This window comes from Chlorocebus sabaeus, chromosome 23, assembly GCF_047675955.1.
Source record: "Chlorocebus sabaeus isolate Y175 chromosome 23, mChlSab1.0.hap1, whole genome shotgun sequence".
NCBI classification, from domain to species: domain Eukaryota; kingdom Metazoa; phylum Chordata; class Mammalia; order Primates; family Cercopithecidae; genus Chlorocebus; species Chlorocebus sabaeus.
In genome coordinates this window covers 10,103,281-10,117,467 of record NC_132926.1, presented here as the reverse complement: position 1 = coordinate 10,117,467, position 14,187 = coordinate 10,103,281, and the positions used below count along the sequence as shown (strand labels likewise).

The 14,187-nt window shown below is 50.2% G+C and overlaps 1 protein-coding gene across 1 annotated transcript in view; it reads right to left on the bottom strand.

The window, feature by feature from the left end:
- Window positions 1-5,811: 5,811 nt before the first annotated feature.
- SH3PXD2B (SH3 and PX domains 2B) overlaps window positions 5,812-14,187 on the bottom strand; it is a 118,416-nt gene continuing 110,040 nt past the window's right edge. Inside the window, exon 13 of the mRNA XM_008015302.3 lies at window positions 5,812-12,222. Coding sequence (XP_008013493.3) covers window positions 10,681-12,222 — 1,542 coding nt within the window. The 3' untranslated portion in view covers window positions 5,812-10,680. The remainder of the gene's footprint in view (window positions 12,223-14,187) is intronic.

Sequence of the window (14,187 nt, the reverse complement as noted above, 5' to 3'; positions counted from 1 at the left end):
TTTAGTAGAGACGGAGTTTCACTACATTGGCCAGGCTGGTCTCGAACTCCTGACCTTGTGATCCGCCTGCCTCAGCCTCCCAAAGTGCTCAAATTACAGGTCTGAGCCACCACACCCAGCCGCCTAGGCTGATTTTAAACTACTGGCCTCAAATGATCCTCCTGCCTTGGCCTCCCAAAGTGTTGGAATTACAGGTGTTAGCTGTCGCTTCCATCCCTAGTAGACAGTTTTTACGAATCCTGATAAATAGCTCCCCATTCTCCTCCCTTGAGTTCAGAATTAACTGAGAGAGAGGGATCCGAGAGATAGAGAACAAAATGTTAGCTTTATTCTTGAGAGGGCCATGGGAGAGTCTAGCTTAGGTGTGGTGCCTGCCAGTCATGGTGTCTCAAGCTTGAATCCAAGAATTAAGACATGCTCACTGACCCAGGCACAGGCCTACTCCCACAGCTAGGGGCCCAGTGGAATATGTGTCCCTGGGCCATCTGATCCCCAGTAGGAGACAGGCTGAGCTGTGCATACCTGGTTCCTGCTCCCCTAAATATCAGTCATTCTCTCCCAGGGAGAGAGAGAGCTGGAGCCTTACCGTGATTGCAGCTCCATTCACGTGGAAGGGAACAAACCAAGCATGGGGTGTATGTAAGAGTTTCCCACCTAACAATATTGTACATGACATTTATTTATTAATCCATGTATTTTGTACATGTTAACACACACACACACACACACACACACACACACACACATATATATGCATTTTTTTTTTTTTTGATATAGAGTCTTGCTCTGTTGCCCAGGCTGGAGTGCAGTGGTGCTATCTCGGCTCACTGCAACTTCCACCTCCACGGTTCAAATGATTCTCCTGACTCAGCCTCCTGGGTAGCTGGGACATGCCACCATGCCCAGCTAATTTTTTTGTATTTTTAGTAGAGATGAGGTTTTGCCATGTTGGCCAGGCTAGTCACGAACTTCTCACCTCAAGTGATCTGATCACCTTGGCCTCCCAAAGTGCTGGGATTACAGGCATGAGCCACTGTGCTCAGCCACATGTTAACATTTTTATTGAGGGGTATGCAATGAAAACCGAAGTCCACTATTCTGTACTATACTGTAGAAGTATCAGAGGCCAAGTTTCACACAGCTGAAAGGGAATGAGGACATAGTTTAATATAGGATCTGGGCCTTCTGGATCTTAAGAGAAGATGAACCTGGGCTTTATTAATAAAGTATGTATGTTCTGTACACTGCCATTAATTTACAAGTCTCTAAAGGAAAATGTGTTTAGGAAATAGAAAAATGCCCTGCCTGGTGGCTATTTTCTGAAGTTTCCTGTATGTGGCAATCTCACTGCAGGTTGAGTATCCCTTATCCAAAATGCTTAGGACCAGAAGTGTTCTGGGTATCACTTTTTTTTCAGATTTTGGAATACTCGCAGAACACACACCGATTGAGTGTGCCTAATCAAAAAATCTGTAATCTGGATGCTTCCTTGAGCATTTCCTTTGAACGTCATGCCATTGCTTCAGATTTTGGAGTATTTCAATTTTGGGTTTTTATATTTTGGGATGCTCAATTTGTATGGGAAAATCCTTACAGATAACTCCAAGGTAGAGTAACAGCAAATAGGAAACCTTGAAGTCAGTGAGCAGCTCTCTGTTGCAGGGAGTTACAAACAAAATTTGGGTGAAGGGTGTGGCTAAGGTTAGACAGGTGTTATGGTTCAGATAGAATGCAAGCAGAGCTGAAATTTACAATTGGACATTTTCCAGCATTTATTACATGAAACGCTGCTCCTGATCGATGCTCTGTGATTGGAATCACCATCGATACATTTGAGAAACCTAATATAAATAAACCCCCTCTCAGACATTCACGTTGCACACTATTATGTAAGAGGCTGATCATGCTTACATAAGAAGTCCTGCAATAGACTTTATTTAAACAGCAGTTCTCAAACTAATGTATCTGCAGAACGCTTATTTCCAAATTCCTATCGACATTTATTCTGAAAAACACTTTGGGAAATGCTAAGTGGGAGGATTATAGATTTGGGAACTGTTACGGTAAGGGGCTCAGATGCCCAAGTTCAGCCTCTTACTAGCTGTGGCCATGGGTAAATTAATCTCTCAGACTGTTAATTTCCTCACCCATAAAATGGATGTAATATTTCCTATCTGTAAGAATTGTAGTGAAGATTAAGAGATAACATCTATACACTTCTCAACTAATATAGCATGTACTCAGTAAAAGTTAGATCCTGGCTGGGTGCAGTGGCTCACGCCTGCAATCCCAGCACTTTGGGAGGCCAAGGTGGGTGGATCACTTGAGGACCAGAGTTTGTGACCAGGCTGGCCAACATGGTGAAACCCTGTCTCTACTAAAAATACAAAAATTAGCTGGGCATGGTGATGGGCAACTGTAATCCCAGCTACTTGGGAGCCTGACGCAGGAGAATCACTTGAACCTGGGAGGCGGAGGCTGCAGTGAGCCGTGGTTGCATCACTGCACTCCAGCCTGGGTGACAGAGCGAGACTCTTGTCTCAAAAAAAAAAAAAAAAAAAAAGGTTAGATCCTTTTTCTTAATTACAGAGCTAGGTTTGGGGAAAGAGGAAATCTTTCTTAAGATTTGGAATCCCAGGGAACACTTTTATCAGGATGAAAGATGTGCTTTGATTAACACTGGGGAGGTGACATAGCATGCCATGAAAGGGCCAGCTTTAGGATCAGAGATACCAAACACTAGCTATGTGAGCCTGTGTCTATCACCTCCATCTTTCAAAATGTAGTGCCTTCATATATAAAACGTAGACCTCTACCTCACATTTTGCATTTTGAGGATGGAATAAAACAATGTATATATGGCTGGGCACGGTGGCTCATGTGTATAATCCCAGCACTTTTGCAGGCTGAGGCAGGCGGATCACTTGAGGTCAGGAGTTCGAGACCAACCTGGCCAACATGGTGAAACCCTGTCTCTATTAACAATACGAAAATTAGCTGGGCATGGTGCCACACACCTGTAATTTCAGCTACTTGGGAGGCTGAGGCAGGAGAATCACTTGAACTCGGGAGGTGGAGGTTGAAGTGAGCTGAGGTCTCACCACTGCACTCCAGCCTGGGCAACAGAGAGAGATCCTGTCTCAAAAAAAAAGAACAGTATATACAAAAATGCCTTACAGTTCTGGAAATCAGTACATGCTTAATGATGACCAGTTGATAATAATAGCACAGAGGCCGGGCATGGTGGCTCATGCCTGTAATCCTAGCACTTTGGGAGGCCAAAGTGGGCGGATCATGAGGTCAGGAAATAAAGACCATCCTAGCCAACATGGTGAAACCCCGTCTCTGCTAAAAACACACACAAAAATGCAAGGCATGGTGGCATGCACTTGCAGTCCCAGCTACTTGGGAGGGTGAGGCAGGAGAATTGCTTGAACCCGGGAGGCAGAGGTTGCAGTGAGCCGAGATTGTGCCACTGCCCTCCAGTCTGGGCAACAAAGTAAGATTCCATTTCAATAATAATAATAAATAATAGCACAGAATATCATTTTTGAACACGTAGACTATACTACGTAAGGTGCAAAGCCCGGCCATTTCTCAGGATGGAGCATGCAGATTATTTCCTCAGAATGGATTTTTCAGGATGCTGATTCCTGCTGAGTTTGACTTTTAGGGAGCGAAGCTGAGGAATCTGTCTTTCGATAAGCTCCCTGGTGAATCATTAAGGTCATTAAAATTTGAGAGCCATTGATTAGGAAGTGTGAGTTGCAAGACACTGAAGAATCCCATGTGGACCAAATGATACTGAATGAGAGACAGAATGGACATTGAAGACTAAGGAACTTGGAGAAGCATGTCCCCATGATGGGAATCTTGGACTCCGAAACTCACCTTAGAGAAGGGAGTATTTGCAGGTTATGTGAGGGTAAGACAGCTGGATCATGTTTGGCATGGTTAAAACAGTATGATGGGGCTGGGCACGGTGGCTCATGCCTGTAATCCCAGCACTTTGGGAGGCCAAGGCGAGCAGATCACCTGAGGTCAGGAGTTCGAGACCAGCCTGGCCAACACAGTGAAACCCTGTCTCTACTAAAAATACAAATGTTAGCTGGCGGTACATGCCTGTAATCCCAGCTATTCGCAAGGCTGAGATACAAGAATCACTTGAGCCTGGGAGGCGAAGGTTGCAGTGAGCCAGGATTGTGCCATTGAACTCCAGTCTGGGTGACAAGTGTGAAACTCCGTTTCATAAAACAAAGCAAAACAAAACAAAAAACAGTATGATGGGGATGGTGAGTGTGACACTTTCAACTGAGACCTGAAGGAAGGTCATGGGGCAGAAATGTAGTGAGAGGGCATGTAGCCCGCAAAGAGAAAGCCAGGTTTGGTTCCCGGTCATAGTCCCATTGTCATCCCATCCCATGAGGTAGATGCCCCTCCAAACCCAGCCGGGAAGCCCATACCATTGCCAGTCCTGTTATGATTAAGCACTCTTGGTTTGCAAGAACTTGGGTGAACCTGCTCCCATGGGGGCCCGAAACACCGCGTGACTTTTTCCTTTCTCTTCTTCTTTTTTTTTTTTTTGAGACACAGTCTCATTCTGTCATCCAGGCTGGAGCACAGTGGTGCAATCACAGCTCATCGTAGCCACGAACTCCTGGGCTCAAGCAATCCTCCCTCTTCAGCCTCCCAAGTAGCTGGGACTGCAGGTGTGCACCACCACACCTGGCTACTTTCTTTTTTTTGAACTTTCAGTAGAGGAAAGGTCTTGCTCTGCTGCCCAGGCTGGTCTCAAACTCCTGGGTTTAACAGATCCTCCCGCCTTGGCCTCCCAAAGTGCTGGGATTACAGGTGTGAGCCACTACCCTTTCTGTTTTTTTCCTTCTAATAGGGACACAGATTAATATATTAATGACCATTATTCCTAAGCAAGGTCTGCAAGAAGGTCATTATATTGTTTCCTCTAAGGAAGGATGAATATTGCATGTAAATCCCTTCCCTGCAAGTTCTTTTGTTTGGGGACTCTGCTGGTTTTCTTCTCTCTTTAGGAAGGTGGGGTGGTGGTGTCCTGTTAGTCACCTGGGAACAAGGGGGCTCCACATGGGTCGATTTTGCTTGGGCCCTGCCTTTGGGAAAGTAGTAAAACATTAGGCAGTATTTTCCACCCGCCAGGAGCAGATGGCTTTGGGCAGTCCCCGTGGCCCAAATGTGGCTGCATTTCCCGCCCCCAACCCCCACTGCACTTTTTTTTGAGACAGAGTCTTGCTCTGTCGCCCAGGCTGGAGTGCAGTGGCATGATTTGGACTGACTGCAACCTCCGCCTCCTGGGTTCAAACGATTCTCCTGCCTCAGCCTCCCAAGTAGCTGGGGTGACAGGCACCCGACACCATGCCTGGCTAATTTTTGTATTATTATTATTGTTATTATTTACTAGAGATGCAGTTTCACCATATTGGCCAGGCTGGTCTCGAACTCCTGACCTCAGGTGATCTACCCGCCTAGGCCTCCCAAAGTGTTGGGATTACAGGTGTGAGCCACTGTGCCTGGACCCCCATAGCACACTCTTGACCATCAGGAGACAATGCCAGCCAGAGGCTCACCATTCTTTGGACATAAAGGAAGCTTTCCCTTGGTTTGTGGACACTGTAGTTAACAGAATGAAGGTGTGCTATGGCCTAGAGGGGTCACCCCTATTTCTCGGCAGCGCCCAAACATAATTGGCATAGGTTTCTGTTCTTTGATCCCAAAGATCCCAGGCCACAAAGCTATGTACCCTTTCTCCTGCCAAATAAAATTCACAGACACTGCATCTTCACGATGAAGCTTGAAACCAGTCAAGCACTTTTTTTATTTAAAAAAAAAAAAAAAGGAAAAAAGTCTAATGGTAAAGTATATAGCCTATACATGCTACAGCTAGTTGTTCTCACCCCTCCCCTCACATCCTATATACTTGTTTATTTAATGTTTAAAGGAAACAAAAACCACCACCGGAATGCCAATTTGCCAAGAGGGTAGAGGAAGTGTGGGGATCTCCAGCGTCATCCTATGAGCAGACACCAGGTGGTGGGTGGTGCCCACTGTTCCTGGAGGGAGGTAAGAAATGGCCTATTACTTGGAAGCTCCCCAAAGCAGGAAATGTGGGTTGTAGTCAGGGTGGCCACAGTTTATCATCACCCCTCTAAGTGAAAGGGGCGCTAACAATAATTACACGGGCACAGAGGCATACATGGGCACACACTGGGGTAAAATGTGGACACCGTCGTTGCATTAGAATTGCTTATTGCTGATGTAAGCCTGGTGGGGGCACCTTCTCTTTTACATGAATAGGACATCTGAAAGTGAAGGCTACTGGCTGTGGCACTGTGTTTTGCCTCTTTGAGGACAAAAGAGGTTGAGCCCCTCATCCCTGATTGGAGCTAAGAAGGCTTACTTTGGAGTCGAGGATAGAAACGGGAAGATGGAATGTTGAAACATGAGGAGGAGCTCGACAACTTGACAGGATAGCACCAGAAACCAGATGCCACCCCATGGAGCTGGGCAGTCCAGCTGTAGAAAGGTGCTCTGAAGGAGGTCCACGAGCAGGTAAGGATTGTGGAGCCTCCGGTTCTAGCTGTGCAGCTCTGCCTGGGACCCTCATGGAAACTTATTCTAGTTAGGAGCAATTCCTCCAGGCCAAGGGAGGGCGCCCTGCACCCTCAGGCCTCGATGCATGTTGCTGTACCTCTCATCAGCCCACTGTCTGACATGAGGTCATCTTTGGTCTGTGGTGAGGTATGGGTGTCTGCAGTCTACACAAAAGCCTTGCAGAACGGGCCTGGACAACCCTTGGGAGATAAGACAGCCACACATGGCTCAGGCTGTTAGGTGTCCACTGTCACAGTCCAAAGAGAAGGGTACGGCCTCCAAGGGGGCAGCTTAACCCAACATGGAAGACTTGGGCACGATGAAAGGATGGGGGCCCAGCTACGAATGTTTTTGTTCTTGATGTCAAGTTGCCAGCTATTGGAAAGCAGGAGCAGTTTCTTCTTTTTCCCCACTCTGTGCTGGATACTTGGGAGAGGTGAAATGAATACCACACTGTCCACTCCTCAGCCTAAGGTCCTTCTCAAGTCCTGGCACACTCAGCATTTGCTCTTTAACATGGCATATGTTCCCCCATTTTCTACCTGGTAATGAAATCCTCAGTGGGCGCAAACATTTCAGGGCCAAGAACATTGCCTTGGAAATTGATTCTATGGCGTGGCCTCATGGCAGAAGTTTAAAATGACTACCGTGACTTGGCATGGGCTCCAGCAATCCCCCAGTAGGGAAGGGCCATTAAAAGTGGTTTAAGCTGGAGTTCAGCTCTCCCCAAGTCTCAGCCAGAACGACATACACCCACCAATGGCAAAGAAAGATTCTGAGCAAAAACTGTGAGCAAAGGCCTCTTTTATCAAGAGGTGGTCCTAAGACTCAGATTTTCCAAATTTTTGGAGGTACCACAAGCTGTCCATTTGCCCTGGGATGTAAGGTAAAGTAGTCATCACAATTGCAGTAATAAGCAGGGGTGAGGAGAAGAAAAAAAAAATATCTGCCCGCCTTTTGGGCTGCCATTTGGCCTGTGACCTACTGAAATGTGTGACCAAGGGGTGGAGGGAAGAGACACAAATTCAGAGGGAGGGTCACTTGATTCCCTGGAAACTCTCAGAGAAAAAGTCATGGGCACGAGGGACAAAGAAACAAACAAGCCAACCAAAAAACCAAACAAACCAAAACTCGAGATCTGAGTCCCAGCTTGGCCACTATTTAGATGAGGCTGGGGTATGTGACTTCTCCCTCTGAACCTTAATTTTCTCACTATAGATCAGGGCTGGTCCTATCCGCCTCACAGGGTTGCCGTAAGGATTAAAGGAGGGCGTGTGTTTAGGCACGGGTCACCTGCCTGGTGCTTGGCACAGCTGTCACGATGGGCGTGGACACTTTCTAGAGCCATGACTCCAGGGGAGTTCTGCATATGCACCATCAATTGCTCACAGAATAGTGACCACAGTCCTGGATGGGGTAAACCTAAGTCCCCAGGCAAGGACAGCTAGGAGAGTGACTAGCCACCCCGACCCACCCACTGCCTGGGGAAGTGTCTACCATTGCAGGAAAAGGAGCTGGATACAGACATCCTCAGGCCATAGATACGACCCGAGGAGAGAACAGTGAACAGACAGGAATGTGACTTCAGTACCTATAGTTCATGTCAGAATAATAATTATCATCATAGCAAAAGAGAAAGGCAGACTCTTTCATTTGCAGGAAAATTTTCTGCCTAGAGGAAGTCAGGGCAAGTCTGTTCCTACCCAGCTGACCCCTGGGAGAATGGAATGAGGCAAGAGAGAAACTCCTTCGATGAAGTCAGCAGACAGGACTCAAAGCTCCTCCAGTCAGGGATGGAGCCACACACATCCCGGTCCACTCAGAGCCTAGCACAGAGTAGGCGCTCATAATATCTGAAAATGGCTCTGAAAGCCAGAGAGCAAATCAGAAAAAAAAAACACGTGAGTTTTGTCTTTTGAAATGTAGTCAAATCTCACATAGCTTCACGAAAGTTGTTTAAACCAAAGTAGATTAAGAACTCAGGAAAACTGCCATGGGGCCTCCTCTCAAGGGAGAGGACCCTCGAGTGATGGCAGCCCTTTCCCACCTCCCTTCTTCCCCTGGCTGCCATCTGCCCCCAAGGTTCTGGGCACAGGGCCAAGTAGCAAGTGGGCCCTGCAAGAAGTGCCCCCGGGCCCTGCCCAAGCCTCTCTGGGGAACGGGATTGCAGGCCGACTGGAGGAAGGGACTAAAGATGCTACAGGTGATCAGAGGAAGCTCCTTCTCATGCAGAAGCAGCCAGCGCCCACATGATAGGGGATGGAGCTGGGAGGTGGGGCAGAAGAGGGCTGTTGGAGCAAAGCTTTGGCACTGCAGGTAGACAGTGAGCAGACTCCCAAAAAACTGGCTTTGTGGGTCCAAAAGTACCTCAGCTGATGAACACTGTGAACTGGAGATCTCTGGGGCAGGACCGGGCAGGGCAGGGCTGCCTTGGTCAGGTAGAATGGGAAGGGGTTCTGCTCTACTCTCTTACTCTGGGCTGGGAGCTAGAAATGCTGGGTCCTGATTTTGCTTCTGCAGTGACTTAGCCATGCCTCTCCAGGTCTCAGTTTGACAGATGACCACATCTGCCCTGGGTTTCTTCCAGGGAGAAAACAGATTTGGCAGTACGTGAAAAAAGAAAAAACATTACAAATGCCGGAGAGGCACAGGAAGCAGCTCTGCCTGGCCCTTGGTTCCCTGCCTCCCTATGGGACCGCTGCATGCTATGCCCAGCCCCTCAAGGCTGGCCCGCGAGGCCACCTCAGCTCCTGTTGCTCCATAAGCTCTATTTGCCAGGGGGCAACAGCTTAGAAGCAGGGAACAGGGCTTGGTGCCAACCACCAGGACCCTGGCATTCTCCTGTCATGGAGACACAGCTGTTGAGTCCAGGGAAGCCTTTGGTATAGGCTGGAGGGATGGTGGGTGTGGCAGCAGCCACGAATGCCCCCTCACCCCCACCACAATGAAGTCACTTGGCCACCTGCTCCTGGCACTTAGCCAGCTTCTATCTCTTCCCTGCATGGTTTGCCTTTTACAGAGGGGAGGGAACAGGCACTGAAGTCAGGCAGGCCTGGACTCAAATCCTCTTCCCTCTTCTTCCTGATTGGTATGTCCTTGGGCACATGGAGCCTGAGTTTCCTCATCTATAAAGTGGGTATAATATCACAAGGGAGGGTTGTGAATGCAAAGCTCCGAGTACAGTGTTTGGCACCCACGAAGCACTCAGCAAAGGGATGCTGACAAGGGCACGACTCGTGAATGGGCCTCTTATTCAAACGAACTTTGAGATTCTTGCTTTAGGGAGGCAGAAATGAAAGCTCCAAGTTGGGGTGGGAATTCTCATTGAAAAGCCCTGGAGGGACTGGAGCCTGCAGCAGGAAAGTGCAGCATACGGAGGGGGCTGCAACCACCCTTCAGGGCTGACCATGGTCCCAAGAAAGAAGGTGGGAGGCAGGGCGGCCGAGCGGACCTCCAGGCCCACTCCTGGGGGAGCTGCATCCAGTGGAACCTCAGAGGCCCCTGGGCCTGAGGCCTTGGGGAAGGGGACATTTTCCCTGGGACTGGCAATGGAATGAAGTTCCTTCTGGTACCAGGCAATTCAGAAGTGTGAATAAAGTCTCTGGGCTTTTAGAAACACGAAGAAGTTGGAGCAAGTTGTCATGGACCGGGCGGGCTGCCCCTTACTGTGCCATGTCCAAGCCATGAGAGACCCTTGCTGGAGTTTCTCCAGGCGATGGGATCCAGTCCTGGAGGTCTTGGAGAGTCCTGGTCCCATTGTTGGGTCGCAATGCCATTGGCCAGGAGGAGTTCTCTTAAGGCAGGGATGCTGACATGGACAGAAAGCAAAGGCCGTGGGTTCTGAGCCTCCAGCGAAGCTGTGATAGGAGGGATCAGACCCAGGGGCGCCCGAGGTGTCCGAAACTCACTCTCCACCCATGGGAGGCAAGAAGTCACAGTACCCCAGAGTCTGTCTGCCTTGGAAGCTGTGTGGAGAATGATAAATTAAGAGGCGTATTAAATATGTGGGTAAAGCCAGCAAGGACCAGTGGGCCCTCTAGGCAGAAAGGGCGTCGGCTATGGCTTCTTTCTGAGATAGTTGGAGGGAATCCACCCCTCCCAGGAAGGGGCTCCGCTCAGGACCTGGCAGAACCACCAGCCACTGCTGTTCTTCTCCCGGACTTCAAACACTGTCCCTTCCTGGAAGCTGCTGGTGTCTTTGTCTCCTTCAAAGTCGGCCACGGCCACATACAAAGAGTCCTTCAGGCCGTCGGCGTTGGGGACAGAGGCTGCAGCTGCTTCCTCCCTGTTTTCTCCAATCTTGCCGGTCCCCCGTGGCCCCAGGCTGCCTTTGCCTCGCGTGTCATCCTGGCCCCCCAAAGAATTGGAGAGAAAAGGTTTGGCTTTTGGAGGGACGAGGAGAGCACGGCCCGGGGTGGGAGTGGCCCTGCTTTCGTGGCCTTCACACTGTGGACCTCTGACCTCTGGGAGGGGCCTGGATGACGAAGAGGTTTTCTTGGGGGGAGGTGGTCTCCGGGGTGGGACCACAGGTCTCTGCTGGGGAGCCTCCTGGAGAGGAACAGGCACGCTCTTAGACACAGGATCTGTGGTCTTGGCTGGCCTCGGAGGGGCTCTGCAGGAAATCTCTTTTGGGCTGAGACCATCCTGTTTGCCCGTCCTGTCCTGGGCGCGGCCAGGCCCCTCTCCTGGGAGGAAGCTTCGGCTGAAGGCCACATCTTGGCCCCCCACTGCCTGGGGGCCCTCCCCATCCAACAAGGACTTGTCTTGGGACTTGGCAGGCCTGAGCTTACTCCTGAGGTTGCAGATGTCGACTTGGTCTTCGCCCTGAGGTGGCTCTGTTTTGGGGGAAGGAGTTGGTTTTGGCCTAACCTGAGGTCTGGACTTCAAGAAGGGATTCTGGGGAGTGGCGTCTGGCTTCTCCTCCGGCAGGTCAGTTTTGGATTTGGAGATGGGCCGGAGGTTGGGCTTCTTCACTTCCTTGGCCAACACCTTGTGGCCACACTCCAGCCCCATGTCATTTTTCAGCTGGAACAGTTTGCTTTTGTCAGGTTTGGGCTCTGGCCTCCTGCCGTCCCGGGCTGGAGGGGTGTGTTTGGCTGGCATCATGGGCAAACTCATGCCGGGAGGCTTGGGGGCAGGGCCCCGGAGCTGCTCTGTCCTCTGCCGCTCCCGCTCCAGCAGCTCCCCCTCCGACTTGATGATGGATTCTTTCCTCGGAGGGAGGCTGGGCTTCTCCTCCATGTCGGGGTCTGAGATCTCCTCATAGCCTGCTGACGCAGACATGTCTGAAGATGCCTTCCTCAGGACCTCCTTACCGCCCTTCCAGTCTTTAGACCATGGCAACCCTGAGTCCATGGCACCATGCGGTGCATCAGGCAGGGGCCGGGAGGGGCCCGTGGCTTCGCTGCCCGTGTTGTTCTCCAGCGCTGCTGCTTCCCCCAGCCGGAGCTGGGTCACCTCGTGGGGCAGGGGAGCCAGAAAGTTGGGTCTTGACGCATTGCTGGTCTTCTTGTATTTGTCAATGAAGGTTGCCGGGGCCCACCCTTCCTTATCTTCAATCTGAATGTACCACCAGCCACTCAAGTTTTTCTCGATCACCTGCAAGGGAGGATAGACAAAGGCACTTGGGTACGATGCCAGCGCCAGCAGACGAAATGGTTTGGGAGAACCCATGTGCAACTGGAGCTCTGGAAGCTGCCACTGTGTGCTCAGCAGCTCCTCTGGCAAGGTCTACAGGGGACCACCAGTGGAGACGTGACCATGTTCTGGGAATATCTCAGATGGGGGTAGATTCTTGTCAGACTGGATTCCCCCTAAAGCAGTCCATGAGATGTGGACTTGGGTATAGGTACTTAATTTGAGAGTTGGTCCTAGGAAATACACGTAAGGAAGTAGAGAGAGAAAGAAGGGAAGGGGAGAGGCTGATTATGAGCAAGTTACTGCTCTGGGCCATGGGGATTGATCTGCCAGGGACCCTCTGAGAGACCACAAAGAGAATGCCTCAGAACGGTGCCTCTGGGGATGCGTGCATTTATCTATCGACTCCCGGCCCCTCCCTACCCAGGGTATTAACTCCTCTCCCCTTCTGGGAAGCTGTTGGCTTGCAAGGACGTGTGTGTAGGTGCAGGGGGCTTCAGGTGGATCAGGGGCACTGGCAGCGTCTGCTACAATTCTAAAGACAAGGCAGAAGTCAAAGCTACCCTTGATCCTGGCTTCTTTGGCTGAGCATCGGATGAAGAAGTTAGCTGGTATTTATAGAGGCCATAACATATGAAAGATACCTACCTTTTTTTTTTGAGACAGAGTCTTGCTCTGTCACCCAGGCTGAAGTGCAGTGGCATGATCTCGGCTCCCTGCAACCTCCGCCTCCGAGGTTCAAGCGATTCTCATGCCTTAGTCTCCCAAGTAGCTGGGATTACAGGCATGCACCACCACACCTGGCTAATTTTTATATTTTTGGTAGAGATGGGGTTTTGCCATGTTGGCCAGGCTGGTCTCGAACTCCTGGCCTCAAGCGATCTGCCTGCCTCGGCCTCCCAAAGTGCTGGGATTACAGGTGTGAGCCACGGTGCCTGGCCTGAAAAATACCTATCTTTGAACACAGGAATCACACTCAGTTCAAAGAGATGCTCGTGTTTATATACGGGGGACCTGGAGCTGGTAGAGTACAGTAGATTTTCATCTTGTCCCTCCTTCCCTGTGGGATACACGCCTGTTGGATGGAATGGTGGCTGGAATCACCCATGTTGTTGAAGATCTTGTTCTCTGTCTCTTTTTTGTCCAGCACCGCGTGGCTGAATTCACACAGGTGAAAGGTGTGCTTTGCTATTACGGGCTGAATTGTGTCTCCCTACCCAGATTCCTATGTGGAGGCCCTAACCCCCATACCTCCAAATGTGACTGTATTTGGAAATACGGCCTTTAACGAGGTGGTGAAGTTTAAAATGGGTCATTAAGGTGGCCTGAGTTTGGATGTATGTCCCCACCCAAGTCTCATGTTGAAATGTGATCCCCAGTGATGGAGGTGGGGCCTGGTGGGAGGTGTTTGGGTCATGGGGGCGGATCCCTCATGAATGGTTTGGTGTCTTCCCATGGTAATGAGTTCCCACGAGATCCGGTTGTTTCAAGTGTGTGGTGTTTCCCCGCCACTCTCTCTTGCTCCTGCTCTCGCTACGTGACGTGCCTACTCCTGCTTTGCCTTCTGCCATGAGTAAAAGCTCCCTGAGCCTCCCCAGAAGCCAAGCAGATGCCGGCACCATGCTTTCTGTACAGCATGCCGAACTGTGAGTCCAGCAAACCTCTTTCCTTTATATATCACCCAGTCTCAGGTGTTTCTTTTTTTTTTTTTGAGACGGAGTCTCGCTCTGTTGCCCAGGCTGGAGTGCAGTGGCTGGATCTCAGCTCACTGCCAGCTCCGCCTCCCGGGTTTATGCCATTCTCCTGCCTCAGCCTCCCGAGTAGCTGGGACTACAGGTGCCCGCCACCTCGCCTGGCTAATTTTTTGTATTTTTTAGTAGAGACGGGATTTCACCGTGTTAGCCAGGATGGTCTCGATCTCCTGAC